Below are 27,356 nucleotides of genomic sequence, written 5' to 3'. Positions count from 1 at the left end.
CGGTCACATTACTATCTAATGCATGGGGATAACTAGTATAACCCATGAATGCTTTTGATCATTAGGTTGGAGTGCATTGCCAACAATTGTATTCATTTCTTTTTTGGTATTTGAAAAGGTTAAGGGTGATTTGGTTGCACCAAAATCATGAAATTTCATGATTAATCAGTCTCATTTGGTGCAAAATATCATGATATTTGGTGCAACCAAATGCGAAAGGATAAATCGTTCAAAGTGGGCCCATTTGGATTGCAAATTACATATATAATGCACTGTTAAAAGTGCAATGATTACAATTTCCTTTACCCATTTCCCGAAAACATTGCATTTGACCGACAATTCCTTTATTTGGTTTATAGTGGTAAAATCATAATTATAATAACTTTCCACACTTCAATGTCAAATCATAGAGAAAAATACACTAATGTGTTTGGATAGGAGATTTCCACTGTAAAATTGTAATTATTACAAAATCCTTATTTGTCTCCTAATATATATGCATTGGACTGCTGAATCAGGTGTTTAAACAATTGTGGTAAAATCGTAATGATGGAGCTTTTACACTACATCACTAATGTAATTGGCAATCCAAACAGGCAAGGCCGTTTTAAATGGCAACAATAGTTTCACCATTTCAAATGCGCACAAACATAAACACAGACAAGATGAAGCTTAAATTTCAAGCAGTGGCATCACACTGATACAGACATTCCTTAAAGCTGTTAACATGATAGTATTGGTGACAAAATCTAGATTCATATCAGATCAGTCAGCTGAGATGCTATACTTGTATTGCCAGGCGTTTAAACGTGGTGACACCAACTTCTGTTATGTGAAGATACGGTTATTCGAATTAATGCGATGGCATAACAGTACTTCCAAACCATTCTTGAGACTTTGCCTGATGCACCAAAATGCAGTGCAACGTCCATGTTCACATCTTTTTTGTCATATCATCTGCAAATTCCTGAAGATCCTCCAAACTAGCAGAGAGGCCTACAGGACAAGGTAGAGAATTATAGATCTCCCCACTTAATTTTTTTTTAAATCAATATGGTAAAGAGTAGGTTTTGATGTAGAAATTACCATTGCTATACATCATAGATTGACTCTTGTCCGGATTGTAAATCCTCTCAATTCTAATGCGCTCCATCTCTTCCCTTCTCTTGGCCTTCATTATCTCCATTTTTGCGCGTAGTTCAGATGCAGTTCTTAGCATTTCTGTGTCATGTGAACTTTCTTGAGTTGATTAGATTCTTTTCAAAAAAATAAAAATAAATAAATAAATATCGTGGATAGTTGAATGTGCATCAGTATGCTAGGAATTTACATGCAAAATCTTTTCTCAAAAATGAAAGGAAAAAGCTATCCAGACTACAGTTTGTACACCCAACAATGCACTATATGACTCGCCACCACTCTCTATTTACAATTGGGCAATGATTAGGCATGCGGCCATGCGCACGACTGGAGTGGGTCATGGACCCTGCGTGATGATGAGTACTTAGCAAATGATTGGTGCATGTGATAGCATGCGCTGGATATTTCAACATTTTTAGGAAAGGGGTGCACTCCGGTGGTACAGAAACCATCTACCAGGCAGATGTGGGACCTAGTGATGTCTTCATGGAATCCAAATTGTCCATAGGATGCGTCACTTCCAATGTTGTCAAATGGCATGAGCGATCCAGTGGTGATTCAAGGGGGTTGTGCACTTATGTGATGGCACATCACAGAAAATTCAAGGAAAAATTAATACACGCACATGCGAAAAATTACGAAAAAAGACTACAAGTATAAGATTTTTTTTATATAGCTTTATTAGACTATAATAAGACAACTAACTAAAATGAATACATATATTAAAAAATGTGAAAATACAATGTATAAATTTTATTGATGTCATTTTAAGAGAGAATGAGCGTAATAGAGAGAGAGAGAGAGAGAGAGAGAGAGAGAGAGAGAGAGAGAGAGAGATAGGGGGGTGGGAATGCCTATCTATAGGCAAAAAGTGTCCGGCTCCATGGCTCAGTAGTAGACAGGCTCTATTTCAACACACACCAGGGAGTGCCCATGTGGTGTGAGTGGGTGGGTGTGTAAAAAATAAATAAATAAATAAAGAGGCAAAAAGTGAGAGAAAATGAAGTAAAAAATAAGTCTCAACAGTAAAAAAACTAACCGTTAGGAGTTTATGCCATTGCATACTATGTACAAGATGGCATAACCGCATAATTATGGCTTATACAGTCGTATACTTCTCCATGCGACCACGAAAGCCCCAACAGTATGATAACCACATATGCCACCATAGCATATGCGGTCCGTTGGTCCAAAATGGCATGTGTGATCATATTAGGGTGTATAAGGGCTTATGCGATTGCATATGACAACACTGGTCACCACAGAAAATCCCAGAGCCCAAAACTCACCCGACCAAAAATTAAATGGGCCACAGAACCGAGAACATATTGAGAGCTCGTTGATTAGCATGGGGATCCAAAATGTTATATATATAATCAAGGTTGTTCAGAGCTTTCATCCAGTCCACACGAAGGATAAGGCCAAAATTCAGGCTGTTTTGAGACTCAGATAAGTCCCTGTGAAATTCAAAGGGCAGTGTTTCCTCCCAGCTCGTTCCCTTTTTTCAGTGGCCCACCTTAATTTTTTGTATTGGGCTTAGTTTTGGATCCTATGGGATTTTCTAAGGTGACGCATTTGATAGACATTGGATCGAGCGAACGCATCACTTGGGCACCACATCTGCCAGGTAGCATTGTAAGTCTGCAGTAGTAATGGTACAACTGGAGTGCACCCCTTCAGGAAAACAACTTCGGCAAAATTGTAAAACAACCCCAAGGAGCCTCAGTGGCGACCATTTCCTAGACACATAAATAATGTGTGCTATATGACCTGAATCATTCACTGAAGAAGCCACCATAATTGGTTGATGTATGAGTTTATGGAGAAGAGAGCAACCTCATATCTGTTAGATGTCCTTCCTCATTCATTTAGGTTTACATTAAACCTAAGGAAATAGCTGAAACCATTGTTTTCATTGCATGCATTTGCTTCCCACAAGTGTGGTAATGAATTTACAGAAATTGCGGGGATTCTCAACCCAAGGATATGCACGGTATAGAGGGTATTCAATTGGTACAACTGGTCCATGATACAGTGGTCAAGACTGATTGTCTATTGGGTCCCATTGCGTATGGACCATGCTTCGAAAATCTCTAACCTTTAAATTCATGACTTGCAAATAGATGGTTAAAAAGAGAAATGCAGCAACATCCTACAAGAAGGTTCAAGTTTGGTGGCTAGAATTTTCCAATCTGCAAGATTCTTGGGGCATGGTCCACCCATGGTGGCTCCCAAGTGACTAATGATCTTGATCACTGAATCATTGGCCATAGTTGTAAGAACAAAAACAAGAGTATAATACTATGGTTACCCTCAGGCCAAGGGTCATGCAGCTCCTCGTGAAACTTATAGACAAAGTCGATATAGTTTCAAAGGGCCTCTTTGTCTTAAGGTGGTCTTTTGCATGTCGTGCCCTGGGAATTACATTAACAAAGTAAAGCCCCTTGAATACATCGCCGTTGTCATAATCACCTCATCCCAGCTATTTGATGGATATTGTTTCACCAAAATTCCTAAGGCCTATCTTTGATAAGTGAAAAATGCAATATCCCTTAAATCTCCACCCAAAGTCCTTTCAGGCCCTTCAGCCTTAATCAAAGTTCCCATCGTTGCAAACGCCATCACCGATTTTATAACCACATGGCAAAAGCACCTCAATCCACTATATAATTGTCTCCAATTGGAATTAGTCTCATATTGCTTTGAAGGATATCCTTCTTAATCTCTCCTCCCTAGTATTTCAAACATCCATTGCAACATCTCCTCATCTTTGAAATGCAAACCTTTGTTCATATAACACATTCAGCCTAATTTCTCCAATTCATACTTGAATACATATTGAGGTATTCTACCATTCTCAGGACAGAAGTTTGCACAGTACTGTCCAGGTTCAAAATTTGTACAAGTACGGCACATGATTCAGTGATCCAAACCATTGATACTATGGACCTTGCCATGAATAACCCGTGCGCAAAAATCCCCCAGCTTTGAAGGTCTTGCCCACAGAAAATTTCAACTTTTCTGCATTCAATATGCATTGCAGCATTCTTTTTCTTAACAGTCCATTTTCAGCCACCTATTGAAGGATTAGGATCTTTCCATCTGGGAGATTTTTGGTGCATCGGCCATCAACAGTGGGGCCCATAATATCAACATTTAGATCATTGAAATATGGGCAAAATTTGCACATAACATGAATGGTACTGTGCAGATTTTGGCCCGAGCATGTGAAACCTCGTACATAATAAGAGAATTCCATTGCAAAATGTTCTCTTATGGAGGTGGTTGTTGAGACCTAACCTAGGAAAGTGCCCTAGTAAAGTACTGAGGTGGGTTAGCACAAGGGATGGTACATTAGAACATACTATGAGAGGTACTTCAGTGCGGGCTATCTAAGATTCCTGCTTGTATTTCTCATGGCTCCAAGAACTCGAGTATGAAGGTTAAATTTCTCGTGGAAATAATTAGTCATACATACCTAAGGACAATTACAAATGGATGTCATAAGAATTTCAGAATGCCGTCCATGGAAAAGAATTTAAAGCCCAAGTTATCCCATTCAGTGGGATCCGACCAAATGGTAGTTTGTATTACTCAGCTCCAGAAAGTGGCATTTGGGGGGAATATAGATATGGTTATAGCATCAGAAACTATCCCACATCTCCTTCAGGTAACTAGAAGGATTAATACATAAATAATTTCAGGTTCATGGCAAGGAGATGCAGACCGGAATTCATGGGATTTAATTACTACCCGACCCACCACTGCATACCAACATTTGAGAAAAGACATGTTTCATTCATGGCTGAAGGTTGTGTGTTAGAAGTTTCCTGATTTGCAGTAGAAGAAAGAAGAGGGGAAACGGAAGCCCCACTACTCCTCATTTCTCAAGCCACCCCAAGTGAATGTAGATTGGTTCCATTGAAAAGCAAAATCATTCCCAATTTCCAGGGTTTACAACATACATAATGCAACACTGTGATTTGTAAGGCCACATGTCTTTCGAGTCCTGCCCATCCAACATGCAAGCATAAGTGTCGATATTGCACAGGTGAAGGAGATCCAAACTTTCCACCCTGTGGGCCACACTGATTAGATCTGCCTCAAAACTAGAACATTCCACTCCTTAGCCACTGTGCAAAAAGTTAGATGACCGACCTGAGGAATGAAACAGACTGAACTTTGAAACAGAAGATCTAATCAATGTGCCCCACCTGAAGGAAAACTAAGATCTTGCACACGAGTGCCATATTGATACATGTGGATAGACAGGCTCTACACATGTGGCCCTAGTGAGCCTCATACGATACCTATATTAAATTACTAATACATCTTACATGAAAGGTTATCATGAACATGAGGCACTTTTCATTGTTTTAATAACATCTGAAAATGTTGTCAAAAGATCATGGAAATTTTAATCAAGTAATTATAATTAACAGCAATAGACTAATGAGCTGGTCTTGGACAAACAGATATTGTGTTAATAAAAGAATAATTAATGGTTAACAGACATACCCTTGAACATGTCATGCGTGGAGTTCTGCTTGAATGGTTCTAGTGCCTCAGCGACAGACCTGGCACAACTGCTGCTTAAGATAGACTGCTTTTGCAATGCATGAAGCTCTCTGTGCAGCTCAGCAGATTCCCTTCCAACCTAAGGCAGCCAGCAAGCATCTCAAAGACAACCACCTTCGAAAAAAGACCAATTGCAGAGGATGCAATGCAAGATAAGCTACAGGGTGCTTACCACAACAAGCTTTTCTCTCAAGGAGTCTAATTGAGCATCAAGCTCTGCATCGGAGAGCACATCTTCAAGCAGTAAACTGTTACCAGATGAGTCCTGATAGAGAGAGGGGGGGTTAGAGAGAGGATATAACTTGTTTACATTAAAAGACAAATGTCTAATGGAAGTACAGATAACTTTCATTTAACATTGATATGCAAAGAATGTGTGAGAACTATAGCAAATAACATGTATATTTTCTCGAGATTCTCAATCACCAATGTCCAGAAAATAAAAAAATAAGCAAATTCATAGATGGTTATCACATGCGCATCAATGAGCTGATGTAGATTAATTGAGTGGTGACAAGTAGATTTTCACTTGCATGAATAGTTCTTTTTAGTTTGGTCCTTCTTATCCAAATACAGGACTGCATTCTCCATGAAACAGAGGCAGAACCGCGAACATAGACTTTGGATAGATACAGTAAAAACCAAAAAGGGCACCAAAATGGTGTGATATGCATCCCCATCCAAATTGGCAAGTTTGTCAGATTGATGACGATCAGATCCCCAAGGGGTAAAAAAGTGTAATGGAGAACATATATGATAAATACATGGTTGGAAAGATGTAGATACTCAAAAATGCTAAAAAAGTGAGAAAGCATTTTAGATTTTTCTTATTGAGCCATCATGCTGCCTGTGCACAGGAATCCATCTTTTAAAAATGACAATCATCTCATATGGATCAGAAATGAGTGAATTGTAGTTGCAGTTTATATCTTCTACTCTTATAATGATGAACAAATGCGGGAAATGAAGCAAGAATCAAATGCATAGAATGTCTCCGACTAGGACAGTTGCAGACGCATCCAGGCAGACCAGGCAGCACATCAAAGGTGTGTTCCACAGGAGGTCCAAAGTGGACCCCACATTATACAACTGTCTTTTTCAGCCCAGAAAGACATCAGATTGGACTCTGGGGCCCAAAAATCCAAATAGATTATGTGCTGAAGTGGTTGGGCTATGGACCCACAAGTGCAACTAGAGTAACTTTTGGATGTATATACCAATTGGTAAACATCTTTTGGTCTCTATTAAAATTTACAAACTGTAGTAAATGACGGAGAAACAAGAAGAAGAAAAGCGAGAGGAAAAGGAATAGAAGATGAGAGAGCTTAGAATGCTCCACACGTCCCCACATCTTTTTTATTATAATTAGGGCAATTACTTAATATAAGAAAATTACAATTATACACATTTGACTAAAAGATAAAATAACAATGACTTCTGGGCCTAAAGACTATAGCCCAAACATATGACATAGGCCCAACATAAACACAAACATGTAAGGACCGCACGTGTGACCAGGTTGGCCCACACGTGTGGTCATGACTCATGATGCATCAACACTCCCCCTCAAGCTGGAGCATAATATCATGAATACCCGGCTTGACAAAGAATACGTCCAAAGGAGCCCAACTTAAAGCCTTCGTAAACATGTCGGCCACTTGATCTTGGGACTTAACAAGCGGTGTGCATATTTCCTTGTTAGCGGCCTTCTCCTTAATGAAGTGACAGTTGACTCAATTTCTTTGGTTCTTTTTGTAATAGGCTTGATTGTTGGCGGTGTGAGATGATGCATGATTAGCACAACACAATCTAATAGGAGCATCCACCAAAAACTCGTGCTCACACATTAATGTCTTTGGTCAAATAAGTTCACATGTTGCATAGGTCATAGCCCTATACTCTGCTTTTGCGCTAGACCAAGCGACAACATTTTGCTTCTTTCTTTTCCATGTAACTAGATTTCCTCCTACAGACATAAAATAACATGTGGTCAATCTCCTCTTAAAAAGAGAGCCAGCCCAATATGCATCAGAAAACCCTTCTACTCTAAGATGTCCATTTCTTGTTGAGGGTCAAATATTGCATATCAGACCCAGTTATTGCATGGATTTACAAGCATGATACCGTTTAATGGCCCGATTTAATCGTGTTTGTGATGCAGAGTGTATTTACCAGCATGGACTGAAAAGGGGTGCTAGAAGTGTGGATTTGACACTCTGAAGTTACCAAAGCAAGGGACGCACTCCAAAGAACCAAGACTGAAGAATTTACATGCCAGGGATCTGAGGAAATCAAGTCATTCACGTTAAAGAGGCCCGAAATTGGTGAAAAATGCAAGACCACATAGTTCTCGCCATCTGATTGGCTCAAAACTTCATACATGGCCTGAGGGCCATAAATTAACCGTACATATCAAATTTCAGCCCTCGGATCACTATGGAAGTGCCCCAACTGACAGGTCAAGCTTCGGTGGCTTGAGGTTAGACGATCGAGGCACTTCATCAGTTTGGGGGTGGGAGATTAGGTTTCCTAATCAGCATTTTCTTGGCCTTGAGCAAAAATTGTGAACAAGTTTTTGGCACTGTTGCCGGGGATTGACGGCTACGTTTCCTGAAGTTAACTGGTTTTAGGATTAGTTTAAGATTAGGACTTTTCTGATTTTTAAGATTTATTTTAGAATTTTCTAATTTCAGGTTTTTCTTTAATTTTTAGAAATTTTCTATTTAAATAACTTTCTATTTTTAGATAGTTTCCCTTTTTTTTAGAAACTAACCCAACTTTCTTATTTTGTAGGATTCTGAGATAGGTTTCTAAATTGGTAATTTCTCTCTTCCTTACTATTTCTAGATTAGGATTCCTTTTTAGTAAGTTTCTAATTCTAACTCTTTTAGAATCTAATTTTGTTTCCTATTTTTCTTTTAGAAATTTTCTATTTGAAGACTTTCTGTTTAGAAACTAACTTTCTTGTTTTGTAGGCTTATTAGAAATTTCTAATTCGGTACGCTCTTTCTAAATTTCTACTTTCTAATTTAGGAATTCTTCCTTGTTTCTTTTTATTTCTATATTTCTCTTCTTTGGAATTTTATAGGCTTGTTATTCTTATAAACTAACTTGTTTTGTTCTATTTTGCAGGTTTCAATTTAGGGACTCCAATTTGGTAACTTCCTTCCAACCCTCTTTCTCTTTTTAGATTTTTATTTCCCTTCTTAGGATTAGGTTTAGAATTTGATTGAGGGCTGCGAGTGTTTCATGCCCAAGTGGGCTCGTGACAACACTCGACGTCTCTTGACTGAAGGAGGATTAGTTGAGGGGTTAACTGTCCATCGTAGGACTAGACACCGCTCGAAATCCCCTGAGTTAATTGAGGATATGGCTGGAAATCAACCTCTTCTACCCCAACCTAGGGAAGAAGATCTCCAGGATGAGAATGAGGTGCATCAAGCACCCCCGCCTCGTACCTTACGAGATTACTTACAACCGGCGGGGGTGAGTACGCCCTCATGCATGGTTTTTCCTGAGAATGCAGGACGCATGGATATCAAGCCAGGGGTGATCCAACTCCTCCCTAAATTTCATGGGCTTGAGTCAGAGAATCCTTACTTACATTTAAAAGAATTTGACGAGATCATAGCTACCTTATACTTTCCTAACGTGTCTGATGACACGGTCAGATTGAAACTCTTTCCCTTTTCTTTGAAAGAGAAAGCCAAGACGTGGTTACATTCACTACGTCCTCGATCAATTGGCAGATAGAATGACATGACAAGGGAGTTCATTAAGAAGTTTTTCCCATACCATAAGACGAACACCCTGAGAAAGTCGATCATGAACTTCGCCCAAAGGGAAGATGAAACATTCTTCCAATGTTGGGAGCGGTTCAAGGATCTTGTCAGTACATGCCCACAACATGGTTTTGAAATGTGGCGCATCACGAACTTTTTCTATGATGGACTGACATCTCCCATGCGCTAATTAGTCGAGACGATGTGTAATGGGGAGTTTATGAATAAAGGAGTCGATGAAGTGTGGGATTACTTTGATAAACTTGCTGAGAACACCCAATCATGGGACATCTCCCCTAGACCTAGTAATATGTCTAGGCCGACTCATTCCAAGGAAAGGGGTGGAATGTATCTCCTGAGAGAAGACGATAATATTAATGCTAAGGTAGCTAATCTCACTAGGAAACTCGAGGCCATGGAATTTAAGAAGGATAAGGCTAAGGAAATTGTTTGTAGCATCTGTGGTTGCAACATTCATACTACTGAAAACTGTCCAACTATCTCTGCCTTTCAAGAGGTATTAAATGAGTAATCCAATGCTGTAAGCAATTACCAAAGACCTTTCAATGGGCCCACCTCTAACACATACAATCCTGGCTGGAGAAATCATCCAAACTTCGGTTGGAGGAATGGACAAACCGCTACACCTCAAGGTTACCTAAATCAAAATCCAACTCAAGAGAAACCTCAAGAGGATTCGGTTCTGAAACATTTTCAAAAGCAAGAGCTTTTCAATCAGGGTATGCTACAGGCCTTCCAAGACCTAACAAAAGCAATACAATGACTTAAGGCTGAAAATACGATTGGGAACAAGGGGAGCTTCCCAGCTCAACCTCTTCCCAATCCTAAACCACAATATGAAGTTAGCGACCCAAGCTCTTCAAATCAGATGGAGCAAGCTAAATCCATCACCACTCTTAGGAGTGGAAAGATCATTGACAAAACCATTCCGGTTAGGGCTGAAAAGCCTAAGGACCCGGAAGTGGATAAAGAAGATGGATCTAGCCATGCCCCACCAGAGTTAGAACCGGAACCTCAAGGAAAGCCGGTTGCTCCATTTCCCCAACGGTTGGTTGCACCAAAATCGCTCTCTAACTCTCAAGATATTCTAGAGGTGTTGAAACAAGTGAAGGTCAACATTCCACTACTTGATGCCGTGAAACAAATACCTTCATATGCCAAATTCCTGAAAGACTTATGTACAACCAAAAGACGGCAAAATATTCAAAAGAAAATCTTCCTGACTGAGAAAGTGAGTGCCATCCTAAAGCAAGATATGCCGCAAAAATTCAAAGACCCCGGTAGCCCAACCATATCATGTGTAATTGGGGACCATCGAATTGATCACGCATTTCTTGACTTAGGAGCGAGCGTTAATCTTATCCCCTACTCGGTATATAAACAGCTGCGCTTAGGTGAATTAAAACCCACCTTAACCACACTACAACTTACTGATGGCTCTGTTCATATACCAAGAGGGATAATTGAGGATGTGTTGGTCCAGGTTGATCGATTTTACTACCCAGTTGATTTCATCATCCTGGATAACGAACCCATCGGTAACACAAGCACTCAGATTCCCGTCATTCTTGGTCGCCCATTCCTTGCCACTTCAAACGCAATTATCAATTGCAGGAATGGTGTCATGAGTATGTCTTTCGGGAATATGACATTAGAAATGAATATCTTTTTCAACACGGCCAGACGGATAGAGGAAGATGACGATATCTACGATATTAACATGATCGATACTTTCGTGGATGACAGGACACCCCTTACCTTATCCTCTGATCCTCTAGAGACGTGCCTGGCCCACTCCCATGAGTTTGATGATGACATAATTAGGGAGACGTGTGCCATGGTTGATGCGGTACCGGTACTTGAAATTAACCAGTGGAGGCCACAATTTGAAGAGTTACCCCAAGTGCAGGGTTGTGATGTAGTAATAAACTCGGTAAGACCGATGTCGAATCCACAGGGACTGAAACCTGTACGTTCTCTAAAAATAACCAGATCTAGAACTAGGCTAAGATGAAATCTAAACCAATTGTGATTTGAGGAATAATGGTGAAATATTAATCTAAACTTAAAGAATTCGGAGAAAGGGAACTAGGGATTCAGAGGATCCACTTGTAGAGATCAGGGAGATCTTATGCCTGCTTCATGGATATTATACTGAACTTACTTGATATAGTTTTCAAGAGATGAAAGGTATAAGAATTAGGTATGATTTCATCACAAATCCATGCCTAAGAGACAAGGTAAACAACAAAACTTAGACCAATCCATAACCAACTAAAAGATGTATGAGTGTTAGGAAGGATTCCATCATCCAACCATGTCTATGAGACGATGGCGAACAACAAGGTTTCCGAACATCAAAATAAAAGAAAAGGAATTATTCAAGCCATCACAGATCTACTGTAATTTAAATCACAACAAACCATTAATGACTAAAAGAATTTCTTAAATCAAAACAGAGTCAATCAGTTCAGTTTAAATCAAACCTGTAAAAGTTCCACCACTCCAAAAGCTACAAAAAGAGTTCCAAACGTGGAGAAGAGGGTGTGCTTGAACAGGGGACGTCAGATAGAGAAAGAGAGGCGGAGAGAGAAGTGTTTGGAATTTTTATGTATTTTTTCTTTATTTTTCTTCTTCTTCCTATGATTATGTTAGGCTAAATCTCTTAGCTAGGGCTAAGAGGTGAAGCTTGTGGCGTGATGGGAGCTTCTACAGGTTTGATTTAAACTGAACTGATTGACTCTGTTTTGATTTAAGAAATTCTTTTAGTCATTAATGGTTTGTTGGGATTTAAATTACAGTAGATCTGTGATGGCTTGAATAATTCCTTTCCTTTTATTTTGATGTTCGGAAACCCTGTTGTTCGCCATCGTCTCATAGACATGGTTGGATGATGGAATCCTTCCTAACACTCATACATCTTTTAGTTGGTTATGGATTGGTCTAAGTTCTGTTGTTTACCTTGTCTCTTAGGCATGGATTTGTGATGGAATCATACCTAATTCTTATACCTTTCATCTCTTGAAAACTATATCAAGTAAGTTCAGTATAATATCCATGAAGCAGGCATAAGATCTCCCTGATCTCTACAAGTGGATCCTCTGAATCCCTAGTTCCCTTTCTCTGAATTCTTTAAGTTTAGATTAATATTTCACCATTATTCCTCAAATCACAATTGGTTTAGATTTCATCTTAGCCTAGTTCTAGATCTGGTTATTTTCAGATAACGTACAGGTTTCAGTCCCTGTGGATTCGACCTCGGTCTTACCGAGTTTATTACTACATCACAACCCTGCACTTGGGGTGTGAACATTTCTCTTATAAAGAATTTCAATGACCAAGAGTTCCCTTTAAATATCTAAGCATGCAAAGCATGGTCTGCATAAACTGACTAACTACACTAACTAGAGAAGAGATGTCTGGTCGTGAAATCGTTAAATAAATCAATTTGCCAACTATCTAATAATCTCCCTAGATCATCAAATAATTCATCTTCATCTATGCTCAATTTTAAATTAGCATCGATGCGAGTTTCAACTAGCTAAGTCCCCAACAAACCTATCTCTTCTAGCAAATCCATCACATACTTCCACCGCGATAACTTAATTCCCACCTTCTACCTTGCTACCTCAATACCTAGAAAGTATCAAAGGTCACCTAAATCTTTTGTGCAGAAGTATTATTGCAAGAACTTTAACTCAGAAATACATGTACTATCACTGCTAGTAACAATGATATCATCCACAACTACAACTAACGCAATGATGCTTGTCTAGCCCTATCGAACAAAAACCAAATGACCTGCCTGACTATGTTTCATTCCAAATTGAAGCACTACCTTACTAAATTTGTCAAACCAATCATGAGTAGATTATTTTAAACCATAAATTGGTTTCTTTATCTGACTCCCCCTGAGCAACAAAGTCGGGCAGTTGCTCCATATACACCTCTTCAAGCATATCCACGTAAAGAAAAGTGTTCTTCACATCAAATTGGTACAGAGGTCGATCTAAATTTGCAGTAATAGAGATCACCACACGTACAAAATAAAGCTTGACCACAAGAGAAAATGTCTAATAGTAGTCAACCCCTAAAGTCTAATTGTACCCCATCGCAACCAGTCAAGCCTTTAAACAATCCACTGAGCCATTGGGATTGTACTTGATGGTATATACCCATCTGCACCCTATGGCAGGTTTTCATATAGCTATCTCAGCTAAAGTCCACGTTTGATTTCGCTGAAGTGCAGCCATCTCTTCTTCTATAGTTCACTTCTACCCATCACTGTTAAGAGCCTCCTAGAAAGAGTGGGAAACAAACACAGAGGATAAAGACAACAAATTGCCAAAAACAAGGAGATAGGCCATCAAGGGAAACGAAATTAGAAAAAAGATGTTGGGTGCAAGCGTATACCCTTAAGGAAAGCAATGGGCAAATCACTATAATTAGGCAGTACTAGTGAAAACCCAAAAGAATAATCTTCAAATGGGGTGGCAGGATTAATAGAGGACACATTGAAATGCACTTCATCACCTCTCTTGGAACGTCTGGAGTAGACCTACAGGGGTTGCGGATCTGAACGTTGCATAGGAACTCGCTGTGCGAATGAAGTCGTGTCTGGCATTATAGGAAGAGTGATGGAAACTTCTACAAGTTATAACGATCTTCCTCCCTCAAAAAAATATGGAGTATTTAAATTTTTAAAAATAATAATAATAATAATAAAGTGATAATAGCTGACACATACCGTCTATGAGTGACTGAATTATAACACTTGTAACCCAGATGAGTATAAGAGTAACCCAAAAAAACATACTTTACAACCTTATGTTCAAATTTATTGTAAAAAACGGTCAAATTGATGTACAAAGCATATATATTTTAAAACTTTAGGAAGATTTTTAAACAGTTTATGTAGGGATATATGACAAAAAAATGAATTTTGCCGCTTAAGACTGATGAAGGCAACCAGTTTATGAGATAACATGCAATCAAAACCTCATTACTCCAAAAACCTTTTGGAACAACAATGCCCTAGCAACCTCAGGCAAAATGATGATTTTTACGCTCTACAACTCCACATTGTTGTAGTGTGTTTCAACATGATGTTTAATAAATGATATCGTGGGATAAAAGATAGGAACGAAAATAGTTCGATGCATATTCCTTAGCATTGTCATATTTTGTCAAATTTTAGAATACACACTTCAGCATCAAAATGAATTTGTATTTGCATATGAAATTCTTTAAAACACATAAATACACCAAAGCGTTCTTTCATTAAATGTAACCAAATCATTCTAGAGCAATCATCCATAAAGATAACAAAGTATATAAAATTAGATAAACTAGAAACATGAACAAGACCCCAAATATATGAATATATCAAGTGAAATGTTTATCACTTAATTTATCCTCATGTGATTAAAAAAAAAAAAATGCTCGACAATGCTTGCTTAACTCATAAGCTTCACACCCTAGCCTAGGCACATGCGACAAAGACGGGACAAGACTCTTCAAACTATTTAAAGATGGGTGACCAAGCCTGAAATGCCACTGATAAGGAGAGACGTTGATCTGTAATGCAGCTCCAGTCCTAGCTATTCCATGAACAAGGTCATGAAGTTCATTTAATTCATGTCCACCACCAACCATCCTCCATGTCTTTAGATCCTGAAACTCATCTCAGGAATGATAGAATTTGACAAACAAACAATTTAGGGCTTTGGTTAGTTTACTGATAGATAATAAGCTTAAAGGAAACTTACGAATATACAAAACTGAAGATAATGAGATCTGAAGTAGGCAGTGCCCGCACTATATACATGAGTTGGTGTACCATCAACTAGTGTCACAGAAGAGATGGATGAGGACTGGGCTAACGGTGACAACATAGTATGCTTACCAGTCATGTGATTGGAAGCACCAAAATCAATAATTTAAGGGACACTCTCAAAAGAAGTAAAACAAGTTGTACAGTATTGGGACAAAGTAGATATAGAGGAAGAGGCATGGGTGGAGTGATCTCGTAAAAGCTTGGCATATTCTTCCTTAGATATAGAGGAGTAGCAGACTTATACGCATACCCTTCAGAACCATCATCAAATAAATAGACTTGATTTACCTATGTTGGTTGTTCCCACGAGATCCCAACGGCCAACTTGTATCAATTGTGTGATTGTTAAGGCCACAATGCATGCAATGTCGATTACCACAATGACAGCCATCACCACCACTAGAATCTATGCCTTAACCACCCCAACTATTCCTACTTGCAACATGACCTCTACAACCACGACATCCTCGGCTCCCCCCATCACATCTGCCAAATGAAGAAATAAATGTAGACCAATCAGATGATGAGGAACCATGTGTGGTTATACAGTTGTATGTTGAACTCTGGCGAAAGCCTCTAACTGATGAGATCTTGCCTCTTCCAATAATATGAGCTCTCAGGGGTCCGAACTCAGGTCAGAGGCCGTAAAGGAATTTACTGACACGAAATTCCCCCCTTTACCTTCACAGTCTCAATGTCTGTTGACATTAGCTAATACACATTCAATTTTTTCCACATGCCCCATAGGGCAGAATAGTACTCTCCCACACTCGTTATCTCATTGTTGAAATGAAAGTATGTTATGTAGAAGCTCATAAATACGAGTGAAGTTTTTTCCACCCGTACACATCCCCTTCAAGATATCCTAAACTTTTTGGCAGACTTGAAGAAGATGACGCTCACACTTGGCTCCATACTATTCCCACAATAATGCACTAATTTGGGCATCGTCTGCTACCCAATCATCATAGTACGTCGCAGTCTCATCGGGTTTGGGTGACTTCAAATATTTCACCTTTCGTTTTCCTATCAGAAAAACCTCTACAGATAAAGCCCATTGTAGATAGTTTATTCCATTCAGTTTTAATAGATGTAATTTGGAGAGACATCGACTCAGATGGAGACATGATGCTATTCATTGATTCATTATTGGTGTCCAACTTGACAAAAGGAAAGAACTTTGAATACACACTAGAGAAAACCTTCAACTGAATTGGACATCACACAAGTAGAAGGATGTATATATCCATGAACAGAATCAACTACATCATTACCTGCTTTCTGGCTTTCACTCGTGTACCTTTTTTTCGATTTGTACCATCAACAACCTTCACGCATAATTTCTTTCTTCAAATTTGACCTTACCCTTCGAATTTGACTATAAACCCAAATGTAGATGAGTGTGGGCTCACTTTGATTGACCCATCACACTGTGAACACTGGAAACCGGCGTCCACGCGAATTTATCTTTGGTTTGAGGCTATAGGGGCTGATTTGGATTGGTGATCCAATAGACTTGGAGTAGCCACTAGCCAATTAGCTCAAAATCCCACCGTCGGCTAAAACCTGCGAAATCTGTAAAACCTAGTGAACCCGGAGATCCTCTTACTTTTAGTTGACTCCTAATCTGCGACCTGGGATTCCGAGTAAGGGACCTCAGTTGCAAAGAGGGAATGTGTTAGGCACCCTCTCTGCCCGTACAGGTGTACAATCTCTACTTCGTGTGGTAAGTTGATCTTGGAGGATAAGATGATAGGATGTAAAGCGTTGAAATGAGACTAGACAGACTCAGATTTTTTATGTAGCAGGGTCTGAAATTCAGGCAAGGCACGGAGCATACGTCCAGAGAATGTCTAGAGGAGAAAGGAGGTTAATAGGAGATGTGATTACACTGAAATGTTATGCAAGAGGACTACGTTACCATGAGTTTCTGATGTGACAAGGTCTAGAGTTCCGACAGGTCACAGAGCATGCAATCGATGGTAACTTGGAGAAGCAGGGGGGTTGAGAAGGGAAGCAATGATGCGACTGATGAAGTATGAAAGGTAGTTATGATAGTGTAATCTTTTGCTTACACTTGAAATGGCTTGCATGTTTGGGTGCATTATGTTGGGAATGGTTGATCTTAAGTAGGATTGGAGGCTAAGAGATGGCTAGAGGAGGCTAGAAGGGGCTGAAAAGTATGGGAGCTTGAAGATTCATGCTCTCTCTCTCTCTCTCTCTCTCTCTCTCTCTCTCTCTCTCTCTCTTGGTGGGGCTTGCTTGGTTATTAGTTATTTGTGAAATGAAGAGAGGAGGGTATTTATAGCCCATTGGGATGGTAGTTAGGTAATTTTAGGAACTATGAAGGGTAAATGATGATGTGGCAGCCTAGGATTGGTGGATGGAAGGGATATGCCACATGGCACTTCCTTATGGGTTAAAAGGCTTGGTAAAATGGTAAATAGTGAGAATTCTAAGGGTTAAGTGGGTCCCAGGATAGTTGTCCTCCAGGGGAACAACAATTATGGCTCCGGGCACATTTGTCGAGAGGGGGCGGTAATCAGATTACCGCTTCCTTCTGTTTACTTTCGCGGTTTAGCCAGAGGGCTTATCCGGGCCTGAAGATGGCTAAAGGCCCGGGGTTTGGAGATTTGGCTCTGAAATGGCTTGGGTTTGGCTCGGCTTGGGTAATGGCTTGAGTAATGTGGCTTGGGTTTGGCTAAGGTTTGGCTTTAGGCTTAAAAACGGCTAAGGTTTTAGGTAGGGTGTAAGGTTTTAGGTTTAGTTCCTAAGGATCATCCATGCTTCATAAAGTTGCTGGCCTAGGTGGGATGTCTATAGATGCCCCTCTTTAGCAAAAGTTGCGTGCAACCGAATGCCAAAGCGAGTGGACACCCCACCCCTCTGAACAAAAAAGATTATGGTCTAGACATGTTGCCTGTCATAGTATCATTGTCAGCTTACTATCTGGAAAAGAGATAACTTGCACATAACACGAGGGTTTGAAGGAAAACGTTGTGATTGTCCGTACACTTTCTGCGGTATTACAGGCCACGAATCACAACCCTTTCGCATCAGGTCATTAATAGCATCGAAGGGTAAATCTGAAAAGTAGTGCCCCAGCGCTTCGCAACCTTGCAGGGATCCTCCTTGATGAGGACATCGTGCACACGCATGCCCACACGTGCACACACACCACCCACCCTACGCACGTACGTACAAAGATGGAGGGCCACACCGTCGATCTGCTCGATGACGACGTCCAGGGAGGGCCTCCTAACTAGAAGACGAAGTTTTGATTTAAAAGAGTGGGCGCGATAGTCAAGAAAAGCCTATCATGGGATCTCATAAACATGGCCCACTAGTCGGATTGATTTCATATTTTAGGTTTTGCTTATTATTATTATTTAGAACATCATAAACGCTTTGGCTTTCTTTGTTTTGTTTTTATTTTAGTTTACTTCATCGCCAAGTAAGAAGTTGCACACATGGCGGGAGTTTAGGGGTATAGGATTTTCCTTATAAATAGGCACCCCTTGTAGTTCTTTGGATCTATTGAAGTTGAATAAAAATTCTTGCGTGATTTTTCTGCTCTCTAAGTTTCTGAGTTGTGGAAAAATTAAAGTGGTTGCGAAGCCCTCCCTTTTCGAAGGGTTAACTACCGTGGTGCGAAGCCACGTTTATCCCCATCTGCCCCTCCATCTTATTTCATCCTTCCCACGACCATCTTCGCGCCCAATCCATTTGTTTTGCAGTTGTTCATCCCTCCACAGCCAGTTTTCAGAATCTAACCCTGCAGGAGGGCTGAAACTTCAACGGAGCACCACACCGAGACCACAACCCGGATCGACGTGAGATTTGGAGGTTTTGCAACCCCAGCCTAGCCAACCAGGGCCAAGAATCCGATTTGGGAAGGCAGGCCTTCATCGCACGTGCGGCCAGCCCATCTGCGCAGGTGCGTCAGCCCCGGGGCACCGTCTGCACGCGGGAGCTATTTCTGGGACAGGTTTTTCCTTGTTTTCCTCTTTTCATCCCTAATTTTATAAACCCTTACCCTAAATTGCCCTAGATCCCCAATTTCTATCTCTTTTCTCACCCTAGGGTTCCTTGATTTGAAATTGGTGAATTCCTTCGATTAAGGATTGATTGTCATGCATGTGTGGATGATTTCTATTTCCCTTTGATTATTGTTTGGTTCATAATTTTTATTGATCCAGCCCTAACGTGTGTAGGCCTGGACCCACATAGATTCCCCTTAATTGAATATTTGGACTTTTGTGTGGGATGTGGAATTTGTGTAATTATTTATGAACTATGTGATCTTAAATCTCAAATCTTGCATATCATATCTAAATTTCATGTCATGCATCACCCCTACTGTCTGGATCTGTGATGTTCCTTTGCTACGTGATCACCCTAGAAGTACTTGTTCCATTTAATCGTCAAAGTGATTAGCTGCCCGGCGCTTTCTAAGGCCTTACTAGGAACTCACTATGCTGACTTGGACTCGATCAAACTTACCAAGCATCCCCAACTAGGTATGTGCAGGTGACATTTTTTTCCATGCAGTATTTTGATTTTGATACATTGATTACAATTGATCTTTCCCACTCTTTTGAAATGGTTATTCTGACCAGGGTTGGGTCGAGTTCACCATCACTTGCAATGCACTTCATCGTTACACGACTATCCTAATTGAAATCCAGGCTAACCATGCTCGTATCGCATACGGATTCGACAACTCCTGGGGAAACCGGAAGATGTTGAATCTTATTTTTGCTATTGCGTTGGATGCCAATGAAAGGTATAGAAAACCTCCTAGTGCCTTGGATGCTGAGCGTTATTTTTTTTTTTGAAATTTTTTACTTTTTTCAACTATACGATATGAGGGGCTACACTCCCTGGGGATTTTATTGCAACGGTTTTTGGAAAGTTTTCTTATGTCATCTAAAAGATCCGTCCAATCTCGTTGAAGGGCGTTATTGTTCGGTTTTTATTATGGCCTTCAATTTTTTTGGAATTTGAAATAAGTCTGGCCTTTCTCCACTAGAGATAATGGGGATGATCAAGGCCATTTTTATTGGGAATGATTTTTTGGAATTTTTTCTTTAAAAATGCCCCTACATGTAGATCCAATGATTCGTAGGGTTTTTATTACAAAGATTTTTTTTAGAGTAAGTCCAGATGATCATGTTGCCTCCACTTGGGGTTCCATGAGACTTCTGACTGATCTGGTTTTATTGGAACTATACAAAACATCGGTTTTATTGAGAAATGTATTTTTGTGAATTTTTTTCTTCCTGAAAAGGATCCGATCCGTCGTTTCGCACTCTAACGGTTACGATCGAGATTGGCTCCGCTGAGGATACATATTTTTGCTTTTCTGAGATGATCCGATCTGTTGTCTTGCCATCCCGTGGCTGTGAGCGAGATTGGATTTCATTGGTATGTTTTTTTTTTCAATTTTTCCATTTTCCTTGGATTTATTCTCTTTTTCTTTGAGTTTTCTCTCTCTCTCTCTCTCTCTCTCTCTCTCCCCCCCCCCCTCCACACACACACACACACACACACATATTTGAATTCCTTCTCATTTTCATCCTCTTTTTTTTTGTTTTTTTATTCTCTCTAATTTATCATAGATTCCCAATTTCTCATGAGATTCTTCAAAATTAACACAAGATTTTCCATTTTCTCGAGATAATCCTTAAAATCCCATGAAAATACCATTCTCCTCCTTTTCCCCTCTTTGCCCGCCTGTCCTCAACTTTTCTCCAGTCAAATTCACATCTTACATCACTTCAAGGGGAACAGGTGCTACAGAGTTGTCATTATGGTAAGGGGCGGTAGTCCAACTACCGCTGGCGGTAATTGGATTACCGCCCTTCATCCTAGTGTCCGCTGGTTTGCAACGTGCGCTGGTTCGAAGTCGGCCTCCTCCTCCCTATATTTCTTCCTCGTCCCATGCTCCAAGGACAACATTGTTGTCTCCTCCAAGCTCTCCTTTGTTTCTCTTTTCGCATCTTCCTTCTTTCAATTCTTTCTTCCTTACTTCCCATCTTCCTCATCCCTTTTTTTCAGGTGGTTACTTTTCACTTGCACAATATTTCCATTGCTTGGTGGTTTTTAGGTACCCATGCCTATGGAACTTGATCTCATCTTTCTCATTGGCATGGATCTCTCTTTAAAGGGGGAAGGAAAAAAAAAAAAAATTTTAAGGACTTTGGGATGGTTATCCCGAAATTTTAGCACCTTAAGCTTGCTGGACAAATTTTCCTTCTCACCAATGGATTTTATCCCTCCATTTTTCTCAAATCGGAGACCCATTTGGCCCCATTTTATTTTTTTTTTCGGAGTGGGGTGTGATAAGAAGAGTGCCCCACCCTCATCCGTGCATGCATTTTCCAGATTTTTTTTTTTTTTTTTTGGAATTGCAAATCTTGCATCTTATGACGAGAACTTTCCACAATCCACCCCAAATCCTTGTTGGGCCATCAAGAGGTTCATTTCTGCTTGATAATTGGTGGGTCATCATGTGATCCTGGATGGTTGCTCTCTTCCATGGTTCGATGGTTCTCTCTCTCTCACCATTCGCCATTGGCATATCTCTCTCTCTCGATCTTTTTTTTCCACACTGGCCAGCCACCGCCAACCCCCTTACCGCCATTGACTTCTTTCTATCTCTCTATCATCTCATTGTGAATTTCAACAACAGCTTCATCATCATTCTCTATGATAGTAATTACTAATAATCAATTTTGTTGATTTTTTGTAAATATTTTATTGAATGTTGGGTGTTTTATTGATTTTTGTTAATTATTTTATTGTTTTTGGGTTTCTTATTAGATGTCAAGCACTGGAGAGACAAATAATTATCAGGAGCTCACTATTACTAATTCTCCCTTTCATACAAAGGTATGTCTTCCTAAAGAAAAGGGTCGTAAATCTGACGTTTGGGATCATTTTACCAAAATTGTAAATGAAGGGAATGGAAAAGTGAAAGGTGTTAAATGTAACTATTGTAATTCAGCCTATGCATGGTCGAGTGAGAATGGGACTAGCTCTTTGAGAAAACATATCTCAAAGTGTCCCAAGATTTCCCACAATAAAGACAAGAAACAAAGACTTTTGTCAATGCAATCAATATTAGAAGATGGTGGTAGTACTCTTGGCGTTTGGAAATTTGACCAAGATATATGTAGAGAAGCACTTGCAAAAATGATATAGATGAGTTGCCTTTTAAGTTTGTTGAGCATGAAGGTTTTCGTTACTTTTGTAACGTGATGCAACCTAATTTCAAAATAATGTCAGGTACTATAATGGCAAGGGATTGTATAGTATTGTATGTGAGTGAGAAAAAAAAAATTGAAGGATTTGTTAGTGAACTCAAATTAAAGAATTTATCTCACTACAGATTCATGGACCTCAGTCCAGAACCTTTCTTACATGTGCCTTACAGCTCATTTTATTGATAGACACTGGAAATTGTGTAAAAGAATTTTAAACTTTTGTGTGATTTCTAGTCATAAATGTGAGGAAATTGGTCGAGCGGTGGAGGCATGTTTGATGGAATAGGGTATAGAGAAACTATGCACGCTTACTGTGGATAATGCAAGCTCCAATGATGTTGTAATTTCGTATTTAAAGATAAAGATGTCTAAGAAGAGTGACACCTTCATTTTAGGCGGCGAATTCTTTCACATGAGGTGTTGTGCACATATTCTTAATTTAATTGTGAAAGATGGGTTAATTGAATTAAAAAATTCACTAACTCGAATTCGTGGAGCAATGAGGTATATTAGGAGTTATCCACAAAGAGAACAATGCTTCAAGGCATGTGTAAAGAAAGATAGGATAACATATAAAAGTTATTTATGCCTAGATATTCAAACTAGGTGGAACTCCACATATCTCATGCTAGATGCTACGACAAAGTTTCAAAAAGCATTTGAGATATTAGAAGAGGAAGATCGCATTTCACTATAGAACTTCATGATGGACCTCCTACCACTAGTGATTGGGATGATGCTCCGATTTTTACAAAATTTTTACAGAAATTCTATGATGTCGCTGTTCGCATGTCTAGTTCTTTCTATGTCACTTCTAATTCGTATTTTTAAGAAGTTTGTGGCATTGAAAGTTTCTTATCCGAATGGTCAACCAGTTAGGATTCTACTTTAAATACCATGGCTAAGAAAATGATGATTAAATTTGAAAAGTATTGGAGAAATATTGAAAAAGTGAATATAATATTATTGATTGTTGTTGTGTTGGATTCCCATTATAAATTGAAATATGCGAAGTTTTGTTATTCTGAAGTTTACGAACTTGCCATGGTGATTGAGCTCACTATGAAGATAAAAGAGGCATTCAATCATATTTATGATGAGTATCAAAAGCTTTAGTCAGTTGATTCCTCTTCAAGTAAAACCGTTAATGACATAAATGTTGACCAATCAAGTATTAGTACAAGTGAGCAATTAATTTCTCTCAAATCGAAGTTTCAAAAACATTTGAAAGAAGAAGAGAGTAATTGAGGCAAGTCAGAAGTGGACAAATATTTAGAAGAATCTTGTAAAAAAGATGATCCAAACTTTGAAAGTTTGAGTTGGTGGAAGGTAAATAGTTCAAAGTATACATTTCCTTCTCAAGTTGCAAGGGATATTTTAGCCATTCATGTATTTACTATTGCTTCTGAATCCACTTTTAGTATTGGAGGTCGGGTTCTAGATCAATTTCGTAGTTCTCTTACCCCTAAGCCTGTGGAATGCTTAATTTGTGCATAAGATTAGTTATGTGTTTCACCTCTCCCAATTGAAGTTAAAGAAAATATGGTTGAAATTGAAGCTCTTGAATTAGGTAAATATTCATTTGATTAATTTGATTTTGTCATATAATTTACTTTTAGGTATTGAGTTCTTCTTGATTTTAATAAATTATTATATTTTCGCAGCCCTAACTTCTATTTGAGGACTTTCATATCGAGTTTACATTTTGCAACATCCTGCTAATCTGCTACGGGGTATATTATCATGCTTAATTGGACTTGTCTTAAAGCTATTTTATGAGTTTACAATATATTTTAGTTGTCTATTTGACTCATGACTTATGGTTTACAATGCACCCTTTGATTGTTTCCGTAAATGCATTTACACACCCTATACAATATCTAGACGATTCATCAGATGGATCACAACACGAATGGACATGGGCTAGATTTTATTTTATTTAAAAAAAAAAAAAAAAAAACATGCATTTGGGCTGGATTATTAAAAGCCCAAAACCGTGGAACTGAACCGGTTTTAACGGTCCGGTTTCGGTTTGGTTCTAGGGTGCTAACGGTCCGGTTCCAGTTCTGATTCTCCTAGAACCGTTAGGAACGGTTAGGTTCCAGTTTCTTTTCTTTTTTTTAAAGACACAGGGTGTCACCACCTCTTTTGAAGTGAGACTAATCCCTGCGAATACACGCAATCACCCACAACCATGTGTATCGGGTAAAGCCAAGGAGGGGAATCAAACACACACCTATAGGGAGCAAACCTACGATGAAGGCCATTCGCCCAAACCTCGTTGGGTGTTCAGTTCTGGTTTCACCCCAGAACCGGACCGAATCGACTCGTGTGCACCCCTAGTTTGAACAATGGGCTTTCTAAATGGAGCTTTGAAATGGGCTTGAACAATGCGCTCTCTAAATTGGCCTTTGAAGTGGGCTTAAACAATGGGCTTTCTAAATGGGCTTGAACAATGGGCCTTCTAAGCCGTATAGATGGATCATGCCAGAAGAGCGTTAAGGACCTCCTCTTCTCATTTATTGGAGCATGCTTTGCTCCACCCATTTTCAAGCAAGATATGCACTTTCTTTCTTTTCTTATGGAACCATTGGGCAATTTGAAGGTAGGGATGTGGGAAATTCCTTGGCGAGGCTCCTTATTTGCCTTTCATGGATTGATTGATCCCTCGCCTTGGAGTTTCATTCCCCATTTAGAATGCTCATTGTTCAAGCCCATTTCAAAGCTCCATTTAGAAAGCCCATTGTTCAAATTAGGGGTGCACACGGGTCCATTCGGTCCAGTTTTGGGGTGAAACCGGAACTGAACCGTTCCTAACGGTTCTAGGAGAATTGGAACCGAAACCAGACCGTTAGCACCCTAGAACCGAACCGAAACCGGACCGTTATAACCAGTTCAATTCCGGATCGGTTCTAGGCTTTTTATAATCCAGCCCAATTGCATGTTTTTTTTTAATCTAGCCCATGTCCATTCGTGTTGTGATCCATCTAATAAAACATCTAGATATTGTATAAGGTGTCCAAAAATGCATTTACGGCAACAATCAAAGGGTACATTGTAAACCAGAAGTCATGAGTCAAATAGACAACTAAAATATATTGTAAACTCATAAAATAGCTTTAAGACAAGTCCAATTAAGCATGATAATATACCCCGCAGCAGACTAGCAGGATGTTGCAAAACGTAAACTTGATATGAAAGTCCTCAAATAGAAGTTAGGGCTGCAAAAATATAATAATTTATTAAAATCAAGAAGAATTCAATACTTAAAAGTAAATTATATGACAAAATCAAATTGATCAAATTAATATTTACTTGATTTAAGAGCTTTAATTTCAGCCATATTTTCTTCAACTTCAATTGGGAGAGATGAAGCACGTAACCAATCTTGTGCACAAATTAAGCATTCCACAAGCTTAGGGGTAAGAGAACTACGAAATTGATCTAGAACACGACATTCAGAATTAAAAGCGGATTCAGAAGCAACGGTAGATACATGAATGGCTAAAATATCCCCTGCAACTTGGGAAAGAGCTCTATACTTTGAACTATTCACCTTCCACAACTCAAAATTTCAAAGTTTGGATCATTCATTTCACAAGATTCCTTCAAATATTTGTCCACTTTTGACTTGCCTCCATTACTCTGCTCTTCTTCCAAATGTTTTTGAAGCTTTGATTTGAGAGAAATTAATTGATCACTTGTACTAATGCTTGATTGGTCAACATTCATATCATTAACGGTTTGACTTGCAGAAGAATCAACTGACTGAAGCTTTTGATACTCACCATAAATACAATTGAATGCCTCTCTTATCTTCTTAGTGACCTCAATCACCATGGCAGGTTCGTAAACTTCAGAATAACAAAACTTCGCATATTTCAATTTATAACAGGAATCCAACACAATAACAATCAATAACATCATATTCACTTTTTCAATATTTCTCCAATACTTTTCAAATTTAATATTCATTTTCTTAGCCATGGTATTTAAAGTAGAATCATAACTGATTGACCATTCGGATAAGAAACTTTCAATGCCACAAACTTTTTAAAAATACGAATTAGAAGTGACATAGAAAGAACCAGACATGCGAACAGCGGCAACATAGAATTTCTGCAAAAATTTTGTAAAAATCCGAGCATTATCCCAATCACTAGTGGTAGGAGGTTCATCATGAAGTTCTATGGTGAAATGTGGATCTTCCTCTTCTAATATCTCAAATGCTTTTTGAAACTTTGCCATAGCATCTAGCATGAGATATGTGGAGTTCCACATAGTTTGAATATCTAGGCATAAATAACTTTTATATGTTATCGTATCTTTCTTTACACATGCCTTAAAGCGTTGTTCTCTTTGTGGATAACTCCTAACATACCTCACTACCCCACGAATTCAAGTTGGTGAATTTTTTAATTCAATTAACCCATCTTTCACAATTAAATTAAGAATATGTGCACAACACCTCATGTAAAAGAATTCGCCACCTAAAATGAAGGTGTCACTCTTCTTAGACATCTTTATCTTCAATTATGAAATAGCAACATCATTGGAACTTACATTATCCACAGTAAGTGTGCATAGTTTTTCTATACCCTATTCCATCAAACATGCCTCCACCGCTCGACCAATTTCCTCACATTTATAACTAGAAATCACACAAAAGTTTAAAATTCTTTTATGCAATTTCCAGTCTCTATCAATAAAATGAGTTGTAAGGCACATGTA

General features: G+C 39.0%; 1 protein-coding gene and 1 non-coding gene across 3 annotated transcripts in view; both read right to left on the bottom strand.

Annotated features, from left to right (window-relative positions):
- Positions 1-668: 668 nt before the first annotated feature.
- The window catches only part of LOC131245749 (protein MIS12 homolog), a 36,520-nt gene continuing 9,832 nt past the window's right edge, over positions 669-27,356 (bottom strand). For both annotated transcript variants that reach the window (XM_058245423.1, XM_058245424.1), the window contains 4 exons: positions 5,891-5,983; positions 5,659-5,797; positions 1,087-1,221; positions 669-996 (listed from right to left, as the gene is read on the bottom strand). In XM_058245423.1, the coding sequence (XP_058101406.1) occupies positions 935-996; positions 1,087-1,221; positions 5,659-5,797; positions 5,891-5,983 (429 nt within the window). In that variant the 3' untranslated portion in view covers positions 669-934. The remainder of the gene's footprint in view (positions 997-1,086; positions 1,222-5,658; positions 5,798-5,890; positions 5,984-27,356) is intronic.
- Positions 9,526-9,632, bottom strand: LOC131247663 (small nucleolar RNA R71). The gene has a single exon (XR_009171938.1). It is a non-coding gene; the product is annotated as a small nucleolar RNA R71 (small nucleolar RNA).

This window comes from Magnolia sinica, chromosome 5 (genome assembly GCF_029962835.1).
Source record: "Magnolia sinica isolate HGM2019 chromosome 5, MsV1, whole genome shotgun sequence".
NCBI lineage: Eukaryota > Viridiplantae > Streptophyta > Magnoliopsida > Magnoliales > Magnoliaceae > Magnolia > Magnolia sinica.
Note: the sequence above shows the minus strand (reverse complement) of the source record. Positions and strands in the feature narration are given on the sequence as shown.